The sequence below is a fragment of the Neophocaena asiaeorientalis genome, unplaced genomic scaffold (genome assembly GCF_003031525.2).
Source record: "Neophocaena asiaeorientalis asiaeorientalis breed wild unplaced genomic scaffold, Neophocaena_asiaeorientalis_V1.1 scaffold148, whole genome shotgun sequence".
In the NCBI taxonomy this organism is placed as follows: Eukaryota; Metazoa; Chordata; class Mammalia; order Artiodactyla; family Phocoenidae; genus Neophocaena; species Neophocaena asiaeorientalis.
This window is the reverse complement of record NW_020174050.1, coordinates 6,219,722-6,236,769: the sequence shown is the minus strand read 5'-3', so window position 1 is coordinate 6,236,769 and position 17,048 is coordinate 6,219,722. Positions and strand designations below refer to the sequence as shown.

General features: G+C 42.4%; 1 protein-coding gene across 1 annotated transcript in view; it reads right to left on the bottom strand.

The window, feature by feature from the left end:
- Nucleotides 1-17,048, bottom strand: part of FRAS1 (Fraser extracellular matrix complex subunit 1) — a 441,423-nt gene that overhangs the window by 191,729 nt on the left and 232,646 nt on the right. The window contains exons 19-20 of the mRNA XM_024754112.1: nucleotides 5,364-5,504; nucleotides 2,706-2,849 (exon numbers count right to left, since the gene is read on the bottom strand). Of these exons, the coding sequence (XP_024609880.1) occupies nucleotides 2,706-2,849; nucleotides 5,364-5,504 (285 nt within the window). The remainder of the gene's footprint in view (nucleotides 1-2,705; nucleotides 2,850-5,363; nucleotides 5,505-17,048) is intronic.

The window sequence follows — 17,048 nt, the reverse complement described above, 5'->3', positions numbered from 1 at the left end:
TATATATATATATATAAATATAAATTAAACTTTGGGGTCAGTGCACTTCTCCGAAAGATCAACAACTGAAATTACCCGTCAAAATTTTCTGTAACAAACATTGTTATGCCATTCTCAACTCAGCAAAGGATTTCTAAGCACTAGACAATGGGTTACCTTATTTAAAACCTTCACTTAATATACCTAATCTCAGGACAGCCAACGTGTGTCCCTTCCAGCTTATTTTAGTGGAACCTGCTCAGCTAGGGCTGGGGACTTTCAGAGTCATTTAGCCTCGTCCCATGGTCCTTTATTCTAGTGGTCCCTTATAAGCCTTAAAAAATTAATGCAATTCCTAACCACCTACTTTACCATCAGAGGGCTCTGGACATTGGAGGGAACGGAGTTGATTAGAAGTTAAATTTTTCCAATCTTCTTATATAAACATTTATTTATAAAATATGTCCCAGCATAAAATTTTTAGGGTCCACATGCAGAATAGATTGGAAATAGAAAAGCCATTATGAAGGTTCAACCTTCTAATGTCTCTCTCTGACTATAATCTCTCCTCACTACAATCTATCTTCCAAAAAGCTTGAAGATTTCCTGCCTATGACATAGTCTTAGTTATCACAGTCACCCCTAAAACTCTCATAGCCCTATTGCCCACAAGAGTCAGTCCAAATTTTTCAGCCTAGAACTTTGAGTTCTCTATACCCTGGTTCCAACTTAAATTTTCCAACCATTTCATCTAATATGCCTTAATTCAAACCACTGTCCTTCAGCCAGGTTGGACCACTCTCACTGGCCATGAATGGCCCACATGTTCTACCCCCTGCGCCCATCTCCTGGTAGAACCACATCTGGAAAGCCCGCCTTGTTTCCCTCTGTCTAACAGAATCCTAGCTATTCTTCAGGAAGAACTTTAGGCCCCGTCTCCTCCACAATGCTTTCCAGATCTTTTATTTCTCCCTCCTCTGAACTCCTACAACCCATTCTGCCTATCGATGTTATTATCCATAAATTGCTTTGTACTATTTGTTAGCTGTACTTGTGTCTTTGGTTTACCTCCTTAAGTAGCCTGGAAGATCTCTGTGACCCCTCAAACAGCAACTCAGCACCCTGGACTCAGTAGATTCTCAAAAAATATCCACTAATGTGCTTTAACCATGTTAGGAACCTCTTACTAGCTGCTCTTTTGTATCCTAAAGTAAGAATCAGTAGCTGAATTCAAGCTTACAAACTATAATACCAGTTAGATCCGCCCTTGCCAGATTCCTCTTCAAGGGGAGGCACTAATGCCTCCTATTTGCCCACTTCCCAAGTCAATCCTGACTACAATGGCAGGACTGGCAAACAGCTCACACCCTACAGCGGTGGGGTATCACATTTTTCTAAAGCCTGGAATCTCTGAGCTTCTACCTTCCATTGCCTCTAAAATGTCTGCGTTCTCAATAATCGGGTTTTACCCTGAATTCCAGCCTGTTTTGGCTGTAGCCCCACTCTCGACAGTTCAGTCTTCCTAAGGTATAGATCTTGGACCCTAATGTCTAGTCTTTTTTTTTTTTGGCTGCACCGCACAGCTTGTGAGATCTTAGTTCCCTGACCAGGTAATGAACCTGGGCCCTCAGCAGTGAAAGCTTGGAGTCCTAACCACTGGACGGCCACGGAATTCCCTCTAATGTCTAGTCTTTAGCCAAGGTCATGTGCAAAAAGAAATGGATCACCCAGGACCATGGCGCCACAGCCACACTTGAAGCGCTATAATTGACTTGCTGTATCGAAGGGTCCTGCTTGATACTCTGATCTAGACAACTGGTCATACCTCCTCCCTGCCCAGGAACAAGCCCTACAGCCGGGTCAACCCCTCTAGCATGCATCCAACCGGATTTCTCAGCTTTCCCACTTGCCCAGTAGATCCCAGAATGCCCCCCAGTCAAGCCCTTCAGAGTGTGACAACAGCTGCTGCAGATAAAATCTCCTCAAGTTGCTCCTAGAAGTGAGTCAAGAAATACAAAATAACCCACTAGTCTGTAAGTTCCCCTCTCCAGACTGTAAGCTCTTTGAGGGCAGAATAATTGTCTTATTCATCCTATTTTTGTTGTTGTTGTTATTTGGAGCATCTGACCATTAGTTATTTGTTGTAGGAATGGATGGATGAACACAAACACTGCATGGCTCCTTCATCATTATCCAAATTCCAGGCTGCTTTCCTGATTTATTTCTTTTTGAGATCTGAGTACTGAACTGAGGAGGAAAAAAATCCCATCTCCTGAAGCAAGTGATTTACTTCTAGGTGAATCTCCCTATGTTTTTGTGCCTGGGGCTGATGACAAAGTTTCCCCACAGCAGGAGATAATGTAGACAAGAGGGCGACCGTCCTCTGAGTGACTGTTCTCAATATACTTCTTGCTCTCTTAAGCTGAAGTGCACCACACGTACATAAGGAACCATTATCGTGACTTCAATCTTCATTAATACGAGGGTCTAAGTTTTCTCAGGAATTGCAAGAGTATTATTAGAAGATTCCAGTTGAATCCACAGATATTTACTAAATGTCTGATAGGAAGCAGTGAAGTGAGTTTTCAGACATTAGACAAACATCTTCCAAAGAGAGCTCTTATTCTGATGACAAAGGACAAATACGAGAGCCTCCTGGAGCCTGACAGGAGGAACCCGAGCATTTGGCTAGTGATTTCTGAGACTGCGAAGGGGGTCTCACTCACCAGCACAGTAGCCCACGAGGCTGAGGAACTGCTCCTCTTTACAGCTGGTCCTGCAGCTCCCAGCAGCCAGAGTAACGTGAGGGTGACAGGAGACGCAGTCAGATTCCGATGGGCCGTGGCACTGCCTGCAGGTGGGGTGGCACTCTAGAAGGTAAGACAAGAACCAAGATTGGAATTAGTAGCTCAGCATGTAAACACATGAAGTACTTAATGTACTCCACAAATTACACTAAGAGCAGACTTCAAATACTAATCATCTTGGGAAGATTCTTGAGCAAGCCTGGTACACCCTTAGGCATTGACCGAAAGACGGCATTTCTAGTGTCAGTGAAAACACTGGCCATGAACAGAACGTGGAATCTAGAACCACTGAATGAGGGGAATTGGCTGCTCAGCATGACCATCCCCATCTATATAAGTAAGAAAGTTCAGGTCAAAATTACAAAGCAGAAAAGCAAGTGGTAAGACTGTCCCTCTCTAAAATTCAAAGAGCGAGACAGGCAGAAGAGGGAGACATTTTGCTTCTTAGAAATCCCGGGCAGGCAAAGGGGGAACCATCCACAGAAGTGAAACTAAAACTTCTCACTGGAGTCGGATGCCAGCCATGCTCTCCCTCCAGGCCACAGCCTGGATGCCTGTTTTAGCAGCAACGCTTAATTAAAATACAAAGAACTGAAAAAGGCCTCTTTCTGGAGGTTATCCTGAGCCATGTTTGAAGTTCAGTTCCTTAGACAAAACTGTCAAAGTGGTTTTCCCCAGAAAAACCACCTAATTACTGAGAGGTACTACACTGAAAAAGAGCAGTGAGTCCCAGTAAGTGTAGGCAATATAAGGATGGCAAAGAATCAAAGAAGGTTGCAGCTGTGGCTGCACTTGTGCTGCCAAGGTGGGCAGCATGGAAGGAGATGGAAGGATTTCTCTGCCAAGGACGAGAAGGTCTGAGCCTGTCTGATTCCAAGAGGAGGGGAGGTGAAGGGCTGGAGCTGGGTAGAGCTTGCTGGAACTGATGACAAAGAATTCCCTTCTGGCACAGAGCTGGTGGGAAGAAAAGGCACAGAGTTCCAGTAAAGTCAACTGCCTCTCATGTCTTCTGGCGGGAGGCCAAGGGAAGATAAGGAGTTATAGGGGGAAAAAAAAGAAAAAAAAAGCAAGCAAGCAAGAAAATGAACTGCTGATTAGAAGGCTAGCTTCAACTATCACCTCTTCTACATTCCTGAGGCTCTTAACTTTGCAAACGCACGTCCAAAAGATACTAGTGCTCTCAGGACGATCTCCCACCGCACAGGGCTTCCTCCCTGCCAGAATATTTCCAGTGACCTTGGTGCCCTGCCGCCCGCGGTGCCCTCCATCTGCGGGTTTCAAGCAGGCAGAGGCACAGACAGAGAAGAGTTACAGCTACTCAGACTTTCCTCCCCAAACAATTCTCCACACACGAAAACCAACTGGGCGAGGGTGAGAGCACATAAGGACAGACCACAGTTTTCAAAGACAACCCCAGTGACAAAGAAACCAGGAACCCCCCCCCACCACCACCACGACGATAGAGTGTTTCAAGTAAAGCAACCCATCAGGGGCCTACAGAGACTAAAAAGCTAGTTGAAGAAGACAATTCCAGAAGGAATATAATAGTGATCTTCAAGTCTAAATCTGTGTTCGCATCAAATTTCCTCTTTGGTGTTGGAGGCCATATGAATCTTACAAGTGTTAATTTATTTCAAAAATATTTTATACATTTACTACCTGTCTTCCGATTCCAGAAACACATACCAAATGATTTCATAACCATGGGCTTTTTCCTGTAAGTTGGCCTCAACACTCTATTTTTAGAAATAAAACCATAATCATGATAGAATGTGTTTTGTCTTGTCATTTTTTCTGTAGATACAAGAAAACACAGTGCTACAGTAAGGTGCTTAAATTTTAGTATTTTGTCGAGTCCAACAAAACCCTGCACTAATCTGAATTGGCAATTTCTAGAATCTCTGTCACTGAAATATAAAGGTGCTCTTAAAAACATATCGGACTGGGCTTCCCGGGTGGCGCAGTGGTTGAGAGTCTGCCTGCCGATGCAGGGGACGCGGGTTTGTGCCCCGGTCCGGGAGGATCCCACATGCCACGGAGCGACCGGGCCCGTGAGCCATGGCCGCTGAGCCTGCGCGTCCAGAGTCTGTGCTCCACAGCAGGAGAGGCCACAACAGTGAGAGAGCCATGTACCGCAAAAAACAAAAACACATATTGGACTGACATGTCAAGGAAGAAAATAAATACCTCTCTCTCCTTTTGCTCTGTTAGGCTGCAGCCAGGCGAAGGAGGGCAGAGACCTGCAGAGGCAATGCCAAACGCCTGATCCCACAAAAATGCATGAGAACCTGTGGTAGCTCATCTCCGTGATGAACACCACCATTAAATCCACCCCTCACTGTATGAAGAGGGTAAAGCTGATTCTAATTTTTCATTTCGTCCACACTTCCCTATTGGATGAACAGAATTTCACTTGTTCCCCTCACTCTATCCCTTGACTCCTACAAGTTCAAGACAAGGATTCACAGCCCATTCCTAGTCCCCTGGTGTGACAAGGTTTCTAATTACCGAGTCGGGTTGCATTATGAAGATAAAACATGGGCACAGGGAATATGTCCCAGCATGTTACATACTCACCTGTACAACTGCCTTCCAGGTTAAAGTACCCATCTGGGCACTGGGAGAGGCACTGCCCATCCAACAGCACGTGGGAAGGCCAGCAGACTGTGCAGTTATGCGGGCTCTTCCCTGCACACCCAAAACAGGATTGGTGGCAAGCTGGAAGGAAGATAAAGCAGAGGAGACAATCAGGAAAGCCACCATTCGACAAGGACAGTAGCTCTGTCCCTCCTGTTAACATTCCTGCATCGATAGAAGTTCTGCGCATTCACTGAGTTATTTTTCCAAGGACAGGACACACATCTCACATACTTCTTTCTCAAGGATGTACCCTACAGAGCAAGCATCTGCGGAACCCAGATTAAGAAAGGCATAAATGCCGCAAAACGGAAATCACCACTTGCAGAGTCATCCATTTCTTTCTTCCCATGTTCCCATTCTCAGAGAATGTCAGATAAAGAACAGCAAGCCACAACGGGTCTCCCTGCCTCAACACAGCGCCTCTACCATCACACATCAATGGGCCGCTGACCAGGCTGCGCAAATTAAAGAGAAAGGTGATGGGAGCCTTGCTTACTGACTCCACAAAGGTTTAATATGATGTCTACTCTCTGATGGCGACTGAACACACACAGGTGAGAAGAACTGTCCAACATTTCGAGCGGCCCAAACTAGCTGCATCAACAGACACACAAGCATGTAACTGCAATATGATAAATGGGGGATGGAGTACAACAGAGAATAAGAGCATCACATCACAACTCTCTGTGACCTCGACTAAGGTATATAATTTCTCAAGCCTCCCTCTCCGTCATGTATAAAAGGAGGGCATAAACTATACGTACTGTTGTGGACACTCCATGGGTTGTTTACCCTGTCTCACTCGTTTCTTCCCACGGAAACCACGATAAAGCCTCTTGCCCACGTCTTCCCCTCACTCCTTCTGCCTCCTGACCAACTCTAGTGCTTCCCTGTGTGGCCCCTGCATGATGTGACATGCCCTTCCTCTTGGGAACTGTGAGTAACAAACTCTCTCTCCTATAGCAATCGTCTCTTGATCTTTTGGCCTCACCGTATCTGAATAATAACAAAAGCTACGATTTGAAACAGCCGGTCATTCACCTCCAATCATTCATTCATTCATTTGTTACTAAGCCTCAGGTAGGTCTAGGTGCTGGGGAAACAACTGTAAGACAATGCATGGGATGAACCCATGCATTTCAGGCCACCTTCTCTCCAATGGACAAGATTCACAGCCTGCAGGCACACTACCTTCAGTCTCCTCTTTGCCTCCTCTGCCCCCTCTATCAAACACCTGGAAGATTTATTTAGAGACCAGCAGCTTGGAAGAACCAGATGGGATTTTATCCCACTGAGGTCTCCATTTCCACCAACCCCCAATAAAAATGCAAATTTCAATCTTTGATTTATGTGGGGCTGTTACAAGCTAGGATGTCCTGGTCCAGTAGTTTAACTGGCTGTTAAAGTACAAAACTCCCAGTATATGGCTGGTATACGATGCTGTCCTAAGCCATCTCGTGCTCCACCCTGGCACCCTGCTTCATCCATAACCCAGAACCTAAAAGTTTAATACCTGTACCAGGAGGCCTCCAGGACCCTGGTCCTGAGTTAAGGCCAGGACCCATTTGGATTGGGCAGTACACCCCACCTTACTGGTTGGTAAAACTCTGATTATCCTCCCTGGATACATTGCAGAACTTTCTATCTGTTCAACAGTATTTATTACTCTATGAAAAACAGAGCCAGAGTTCCACGTTTTAAAATAATTTCCTTTTTTTTTTTTTACATTGCCTCGTTAACAACTCTAATGGCACAAGTCACAGTAATTTTTTTCCAAGTATTTTCAGAATCACTGGGAAAATATTTCCTCTTTAAAAAAAAATAGAATAGCTAAGCAAATATTATAAAGGAGGGGTACACATTAGCTCATTATTTAAGACGTTTAACGCAAAGTGAAACAGCATGTGATAGAAAGTCAGGTGGCAATATTTCAAAAAACAGCTAAATTTATATTGTCAACACAAAGCCTTCCACGATGATGTGGGGAAGCAACATACTTCTACGTACTTAAATATATTTGTGATAATACTAATATGTTCATATTAGACTTTACAAGATTGCTAAATTTTCTAGCTCTTCCTGTTATACCTCCTTAATAAATAGGAAATCAAAACGTATCATTGTGGAATTGAAAACTGGGATAAGGTAAATTAACGTATTATGAGCACACAACTTATTTCATCTCATTCCATTCGGTCACAAAATCAATGTGATAACCTGGTTCAATGTGAATAAAGATTGTTATTGAATTATATAAAACAAGAAAGCAACGAGGACAAATGAGTTGAAAGGTTGATGGGCCAAGAATTCCAGGAGAAAGGCCCTTTGCCTCCCAGTAGATTTTAGAAATAAGCCTCACTGGACATCCCCACGGCAGACTTCAGAATTGCCTTCGTTAGAAATGTTTAAGAACCAAATAGATAATGAGCTAGTTAGTTGCTGTGTGGCACAGAGGGAAAAAGATATGCTGGGTGACCTTCCTCTCAATGTATTTTTTTCTTTATAATACTCTCTTTCTGTAACTACAGGCATTTGCATCTTTAAAAAAAAGCTCATGGGCTTCCCTGGTGGCGCAGTGGTTGAGAGTCCGCCTGCCGATGCAGGGGACGCGGGTTCGTGCCACGGTCATCCCACATGCCGCGGAGCGGCTGGGCCCGTGAGCCGTGGCCGCTGGGCCTGCGCGTCCGGAGCCTGTACTCCGCAATGGGAGAGGCCACAACAGTGAGAGGCCCGCGTACCGCAAAAAAAAAAAAAAAAAAAAAAAAAGCCATAAAATTTAAAATTGTGCTGGGTTCCCAAAAAAAAAAAAAAAAAAAAAAAGCTCATGAAATTTCAATTCTGTGCTGGTTTTGGAAATGTCTACACTATTTCAGTGACTTTTATGAGGGTCTGTCATGCTATGGAATGATTTCATAGCAGCAGTTCTGGTTTGAAGTCTAAGATCCTTCAAGGAAGACTAACTCCATTACAGGGCATACATGTTAGAGATTTGAAAAAAGTTCTATGAATAATTTCTCCACGTAACACTACATTTTTAGAGAGTGGCTTTCCGGTTGATGGCTGAGTATATTTCTGAAAAAGCATAACTGAGCTGCTTAAACACTAATAGTGTCAGTACTAAAAGTGTCCTCAGATGGTCGTAAATTCCAGTCAACCTGACTCCGGTAAAAATTTTACCCCAAACAATGAAAACATATCAATTTTTTGTTCATTCTATTTTCTATTTAAATTTCAGACAATGAACACTACTACATTTTTTTTTCTTTTTAATAACACAAAAAGTGGGCCAGCATCCCAATTTTCATATATAAAATTTCCTGGCTTTTCAAGTCAAAACAATTTTTGGAGGTAGACGTCTTTCAAATTATGATGTAAATATCAAAATCCTCTAGGATATGCGTGGGAATACTGTGATGAGGGATGAACATTAAAAGGAGTGAAATCAAATAAAAGCGCTCTCCCTCTTTCCCTCACCCTTCTTTTCCTTCTTCTTTCTTTTTTTAATGAACATGATCTAACCTACCTCCCCAACACCGCACTAGATTGGGAATCCTTAAAGAGTAAAAATCACATCTCCATCTCTGTGACTCCCGTAATACCTGTCCTGGGCATGTCATAAGTTCTCAGTAAATGAGTTTCTGCTGACTGAAAGGGTGGGCAAGTAGGAAGGTGGGGGGGCAGGGTAGGCGGATGGAAACACTGGCAGACACTTTCTCTTTGATCTTTTCTTTTCAGCCCTTCTCTGTTTACGTCATGAATACTGGAGCTTCCCAAAATTGTACTCTCTGCCCTTTTCTTCTCACTCTTGGGCAAACATCCATAGCTTTAATGATGACCTCCATGCTGGTGAGTCCCAGATTTATGTGTACAGCTCTGACTTTTACCCTCAACTCTAATCACATAAATCTAACTGCCTAAGGGATATCTCTGCTTGGTGTTTCACCAGTATCTCATATTCCTCATTCCCCCAATACTACCAGTATCCATTTCCAAGCTCAATCGCTATCTACTTGTTATAAATTATGGCATCTCGTTCCCTCTGTCCAAGCTGTACTCACTATCCACCTCCAGCCCATCATCCTACCCCCTACCTGGTCTTCCCTTTGTATTCCCTGGCTCACCTTTACCCCACCATTCACCAAGACACTCATGCTGAGATCCTTAAGACTTCTACTTTTCCATCACCACAACACAGCCAAGGTAAGTTGACTTGCACTTCATAAATCTCTGTCTAACATCCCAATTTAACCACCCCCATGGCCCCTCAGTGTAGACCTTCAACATCACTCCTGATGTGGATTAGTGCAGCAGCTTTCTAACCAGCCCCACTGTTTCTCCCAACTTACCTGCCACACCACGGCCAGAGAGATCACTATAAAATGCAAACTGACCAAATTATTCCCCTACTTAAGATCTTTTACTGGTTCTCTAAAAGCTGTAGCATCTAAACTCCTGAGCACAGCACATACAGCCCTTCATGACAGGACTCACCCCCGTGTCTCCAGTATCACTCCCTACAATTCACCCCTTTGGACTTTATACTGCAGGAGTACCAAATGCATGATATGCTTCTCCAGATACGCCATGCCTTTGCACTTGCTGTTTCCCTGGCCTAGAATGCCCTTTCCCACTTTCTTCCCTGGTGAATTCCCATTAATCCTCCAGAGCTGGATGATGTGGTTTTCCTTTGCAAATCTTTCCTCATACCCTCTCCCCGCGACAGTCAGTCTCCTTGTTCGTGCTCTTCCTGTATTTTGTGCCTACAGCCATTACAACCTGTCTCATGTTCTTTTAATTACTTGTTCAGTGTCACTCTTCTCAACTTGATCACCCTTTCCTTAAGGTACGGTCTGTATCTTTTTCATCTTTCTATCCCCAAAGCCTAGCACACCCATGCTATAAAAGCAAGAAGGGGAAAGTGAAGTAGATGGAACATTTCTAGAAGGCATGCATTTGTACAGCTATGTCAGCACTCCAGGGAGTACATTAAAGACCGTTGCTTAATACAGATGCTACGTATTTTATTCAATTAACGCAAGGGAATCCCAACTTCATAAATAGTAACATACTCTTAAACAGAGCATGCCGACCCCTCCCCATTTATTTCTTTAATTAAAGGCCTGTGCCTTAAGGCCTTTGGTGAATCTTAAGAACTAAATAGATCAAAATACCACAGTGTACTTTATTTCTTCCATTCACCCAAAGCAAGTTAATTAATTAATCAAAGTAATCAATGAATTTTCTTATTAAAAAAAAAAGAAATGGGCATTCTGGTCCAAGATGGCAACATAGGAGGCTCCTGAATTCTCTTCCTCCCATGGTCATACCAAATTTACAGCTACACACAGAACAATTCCCTCTAAAAGAAATCCAGAAACTAGCTGAGCAACTCCTATACATTAGATGAATGAGGGGAAAGAAAAAAACAAAAACCCACATCAAAACAGGTAGGAAGGCAGAGATATACAATCAGGAGGGAACTCACAACGCCCAGCTTCTCCCTGAGGAGATAAGGGTTTACAACTAACATCTAGCACCCCAACTTTAAGACTTCCACCTGAGAAATGGGACCCCAAAACTCTAACTCTGAAAGCCAAAAGGGTTTGAATCCAGAAAACCTCTAAGACTAGAGCATACAAAGAAACAGTTCTTCACAAGCTGCCTAGGATTTGCGGTGGTTGTGTCCCCCCAGGGCTCAGGGCAGAGGCATCAGTCAGAAATGCCCATCTCCCAGTCTTTTCCTGAAAGAGACGTATTTGCATACATTAAAAGCTGCAGCCTGAGGGTCAGGCTTCTACTTTAACACACACGTAGAGGCTGAGTGCCTGCAATCCTCTTCTGAGAGCTGGCCACGAGGTCAGGCCCTCCCTCTGCCCAGCTCCAGGTCATCTTTCTTCCTGGAAAGAGCCTGTGTGCACTTCGAGGGCCCTGGCTTTTGTGGCTGCTGCCCAGAGGACACACCCCTTGATGGCCAGACTCTGGTGGTCAGCAGGGCTTGAGTACGTGGATTTAGTAGGACTGTAGCAAACAGAGGAACAGTTCTTAACTGGCTACCCATGTCCTCGGGGCTCAGTGCAGAGGGAGTGGACAGAAAACCCACCTCCCAGACTTTCTCTGAAAGAGGTTCATTTGCACAATTTAGAAGCCGTTGCAGAAGGGTCCAGATCCAATCAGAGAGCATCTAGATGCTGACTGAGATCCTCCCTTTTGAGACAGGGACAGGGCTTTGCACACCCTTACCTACTGGGTGCCACTGAGAACAAAGAAAGTGACTTGGACAATCACAAAAGTTTAAGACACAACCAAGAGCTAGAGCTAGGCTGAATGATAAGGTTCAGACAACAGACTGGTGATTGTTGGTGGGGGTAGGGAAGGCTGAGGGGAGGGGAAATGAGTGAAGGTGGTCAAAAGGTACAAACTTCCAGTTATAAGATAAATAAGTTCTGGGGAATCTAATGTACAGCATGGTAACTATAGTTAACAATACTGTATTGTGTTTTTGAAAGTTGCTGAGAGTAAATCTTAAAAGTTCTCATCACAAGAAAAAAAAATTGCAACTATGTGAGGTGATGGATGTCAACTAAACCTACTGTGGTGATCATTTTGCAACATAAACATATATCAAATCATTATGTTGTACAGCTTAAACTAATACAATGTTATATGTCAATTATATCTCAATAAAACTAGAAAAAAAAATGCATACCAAACCTGTATTGATTTTGTGCAATTTTGCCCCATGCAGTAAGATCCGTCTAAGGAGGCAATACTGTCTTCAAGACGGAAAAAGAAGGCTTGGAAAAATTGAGTTGCTAAAATCTCCCTGATGTTTCCCTGACCAAAGCTCTGTGATCATTCTAAATTTAATGAAAAGCCAGCAATGCAGGAATGGGGGCCACTGGGATGTTTATTATCTCTGCATTCTTTTTTGAAGCCCAAGGTTTCTACTGACATAATACATTAGAAAATATGTAGGTAAAATTCATTATTGTACTACAGAGTTCATTTTAATTCTTTTATTAAATACTTATTTATTTGGCTGTGCCGGGTCTTAGTAGTGGCATGCGGGATCTTTCTTTTTAGTTGTGGCACGCGGGATCTTTCTTTTTAGTTGCGGCATGCGGGATCTCGGTTCCTGACCAGGGATCAAACCCGGGCCCCCTGTATTGGGAGTTGGGAGACTTAACCACTGGACCACCAGGAAAGTCCCCAGAGTTCATTTTTAAAATAAAACTTGTAATTTCCTCAAAATTATATTATCTTGAACCCTCTTGCTGAACTGTATGGGAATTGAACAAATCCATCATTAATTTGCCACAGAATCGGGGCGATTTATGTGGGTAGTCCAATCATCCCAACTATGTTCATATCCCATGCTGCTCCACCACTGCCCAGTTGTTGACATGGTGTTTGAGCTGGACCATTAATTGAGATGGCCTGGCCTGAAATTAAATTGTAAAGTTCTAGGGCAAAATGAAGAACAAAGGATCTAGGCTTGGAAAAAAGGAAATATTTCCTAAGCAACCATGTCTTCTATTAGAGCCCAGGATCCCCCATTGCTAAACTATTCTTTGGTTGGTTCATTCTAAGCCTCACTTTCTTCATCTATAAAATGGAAGTAAATATAAACACACATGATTTCCAATCAAATTCTTGGTTGTATGGAATTTTATAAACAATAAAGTGATATATATATATGTGTGTGTGTGTGTAAATAACTGTAAGAATCTATATCAAAAGTTTAAAAGAGATAGAAGATAGAAGGGTTATAGGTAGCATTTACAGATAAAAAACGACACCCTAGTTAAATTTGAATTTCAGATAAAGAGTGTAAAATATTTTAGAATATCTCAGGTAATACTTGGGCATACTAAACATTTCATTTTTTATGTGCTAAATATTTTTATTTCCTAATCCTATATTTTTTATATAATCATCTTCCTGATTTACTAAGAGGCTTTTCCTTATATGAAGAATAGATCATGATTTAAATAAAAGAATCAATTGTGGAACTAGTTAGATTTTCAGAGAATAACTGTGATCATATTTTTTCTCCTTTGACATTTTGACATGATAAATTATCTAATATCTCAATATGAGGTGATTTATACAGTATTAAATAACCTTATATAAACATTAAAACTTTTAACATAGTTCTGAATTCAATTTGATCTTTTTAAAGGAATTTTATCTAGAATCTATAGTTTTTTCTTTCTAATGCTCTAATTTTGGCATTAGTGTTATGCTGGACCAAAAAACAAGTGTATTCTAAAATATCCTATCTTTTTCTATGCTCTGGGATTTTATAATCTTATAAGATTTATTTATTTGGGTTTTAGATGGTTTTAATAACTCACACATTAAACTGTCTAAGCTTAGTCCTCTTTCTGAGGAAGTTCTTTGTTAACCTTTTCCATATTAAGTATGACTTTAGATTTACTCAGGCTTTCTATGTCTTCTTGGGCTGATTTTGGCAATCAATCTTTTCCTTTAAAGTAATTTGATGGAGGCTTTCAAAATTTTTAGCATTGAATTTTACATCAGATTTTTTAAAAATCCTGTATTTGTATTTGCTAAATCTGGGAAACCTAGTAATAGATGTTTTTGGGTTTTTTTGTCTAAATTTTTAAAGTTTCTATAATATGTAAAATGCATGCAATGAGAAGTAAAAATGAGGATTTTTTAAAAGCTGCTATCATTAGAAAGAAGTTACACCAGTGATATGATAAAGTGGTGTAGTTATCCTTCTTTTTTTTGTTTTTTTGCAGTACGCGGGCCTCTCACTGTTGTGGCCTCTACTCGTTGCGGAGCACAGGCTCCAGACGCGCAGGCTCAGCGGCCATGGCTCACGGGACCAGCCGCTCCGCGGCATGTGGGATCTTCCCAGACCCGGGCACGAACCCGTGTGCCCTGCATCGGCAGGCGGACTCTCAACCAATGTGCCACCAGGGAAACCCTCCTTCTTTAGTTAGAGACTTTGCTTACTTAAACTATGGTCTGTGGACCAGGAGTATCAGCCTCACCTGGAACATGTTATAAACGCGGAAGCTCAGAACCCACCCCAGACCTACGAAATCTGAATCCACGTCTTAACAAGATTCTCAGGAGTTTCCTTTGAGAAGTTCTGCTCTACAGAGAGACCTCAACCAAAAACTGGGTCTTCAAAATAGTTGAATCCCTTAAATGAAAAAAAAAAAAAAATCCTCAGCAAGAGTGGAAGGAGAACTTCTGCCCTTTTATATAATCTCTTGGTTATATAAACTTCTAAAAAATCCTAATTTTTATTTCTTCTCATTGCATGCATTTTACATATACAGAAACTTAAAAAATATAGACAAAAAAACCAAAAACATCTATGACTAGGTTACCCAGATTTAGCAAATAAAAATACAGGATTTTTTAAAAGGAGAACCTGAGACTGGGTTGAGCAATCTGACCTGATCTTAAGAATACCCGTAGGAGAGAGGAGAGGCCTCCCAGTGACAGGAGTCCCAGGTCCTTCCTCCTGTCCATCCACCCTGGGCTGCCCAGTCACTAAATGACTCCAGAAGTCACCAGTCACATAAATTACCGTGAGAATAGTGCCCCTGAGTTGGGCAACGTAGGGGTCCCTACCTAGCTCTGCCCTGGAGACCTCATTTAGACTCACACCAGCTCCCAGAGGCATGGAAACTTAGTGGGGAAGATGAATGAAAAAGTAAGGGATGGTCCTTGATCTTGTTTTGGAAGGCTTGGTTTTTATTAATTTGTTTTGTTTTATTTGTGCAAGGGTACTGAGAGGTGTTTCTTGGGGTTTTTGTTTGTTTTAGAAACTAGAATCTGTCAATGCTAGTGAGTAATCAGATAAACAGGTGAGATGAACTCTGGATAAAATTACTGAAGTCCGGGGCTTCCCTGGTGGCGCAGTGGTTGAGAGTCCCCCTGCCGGTGCAGGGGTTCATGCCCTGATCTGGGAGGATCCCGCATGCCGTGGAGCGGCTGGGCCCGTGAGCCATGGCCGCTGAGCCTGTGCGTCCAGAGCCTGTGCTCTGCAACGGGAGAGGCCACAGCAGTGAGAGGCCCGAGTACCGCAAAAAAAAAAAAATTACTCAAGTCCTTCTTTCAGCTAATACTCAAGATTAATATTTAAACATGTACAATTTTGGCGGACTACTGAAAGCACCTCCAAATTATCTTCTACAATTAGTGACAGATTTTATTTCGTACCAGCAACTCTAGCTACACTTTGAAAACACAGAGGCTGTGTATAAAAGAAGCATAAAGTCAGAGCTCCATATTCTGAAGTACCCAAGTTCATTTCTGAGAGTGAACCAAAAACGCAGGAAAAACACATGCAGGTTTCTGTCCCCATCTCACCAAAGTGCTTCTGCTTGGGAGCCTACCTCAGCCCATCCCTCTGTCTTCCCCACCTCCCTGCTGTGGATTTCATAGTACAGACCACTAGTCAAGTGTATGTCGTGGGTTTCGTTGCTGCTGTTGTTATTCATTTGTTATTTTCCGTTTCTCTCACTAGAATATAAATTCCATGAGAGCAGGGATTTCATCTGACTCATTCACGAGGGCACCCCAAGTCCCTAGAATATGCCTGGCACCCAGGGGATACTCAGGAAACATTTGTAGAAGGAATGAATAAAGACAGACTGTTCTCCAGCTGATAATAAACAATATTCTCTTTGGTCACTGTTTGTTAATTTTATATTTTTTCATCCTTCAATCCCAGACTTGGATCTTCGTCAAATATCTTGAGTAAATTTGCTTCATCTTCCACTAGATAATTCCTGGGTTTGTCATGTAGCTCAGAGTAGAAACTTTTACAATAACTTCTGACAATTTTCAGATTCTAAAGTAAATTGCTTCTTCCTGTAATGCATCTGCCTCTCACTTTCATTAGCTGTGGTAATATTCTAATCCTTCTGTGCTGCAGTCTCAGAGATAGGAAGAGGGAGAGTTCCAGAAAACACTTGGTTTTTTTTCTTCTTTATAGAAAAGCACTTGAGATGAAAAGGTCTGTAAAAATCAACTCTCAGTGCCACACACAAAAACTCCAACCTTTTAAAACGTTCCTTAAAGAGGAGAGGGTATTTCTCGTGTGTGTGAGAAGGCGTGCTCAATGCATTCTCACAGGGCTCCCAGGCCTGAGTTCTGAGACGAGGTTTCGGCAGAATTGAAAATGGAACAGATTGTGGGAAGGCAGAAAGGTTGCCAGAGATACGGGACGAGTGACAGGAAATACATCAATCAACACACTTAATACTCAGGTAAGGCTGGTAACAATTGGTGGTTGCACTCAGTTTCCCAGCGGAATCTTGGGCAACTCAATTAACCTCTTTCTACTACATTCTCATCACTAATAAACTGAGTACAACAATCTCCCTAGCAGAGATTGCATGGGATTTGGTAGAAAATGTGAGTAGAGAGCTATATGTGTGATACCTAACAATATTGTGTGAATTAGCATAAAATCTCGGGGCAACGAGGTCCTCAAGAGGTCAATCTAGCCCTTTCACAGGGGACCATAATTAAATCATTCTAGAGGGATTAGATTCTAATCTTTTTTAAAAGGTGTCTGCAAAAGGGATTCCCAGAACATTCCCCTTGGTCAAGGATGCTTTCGGAAATTTA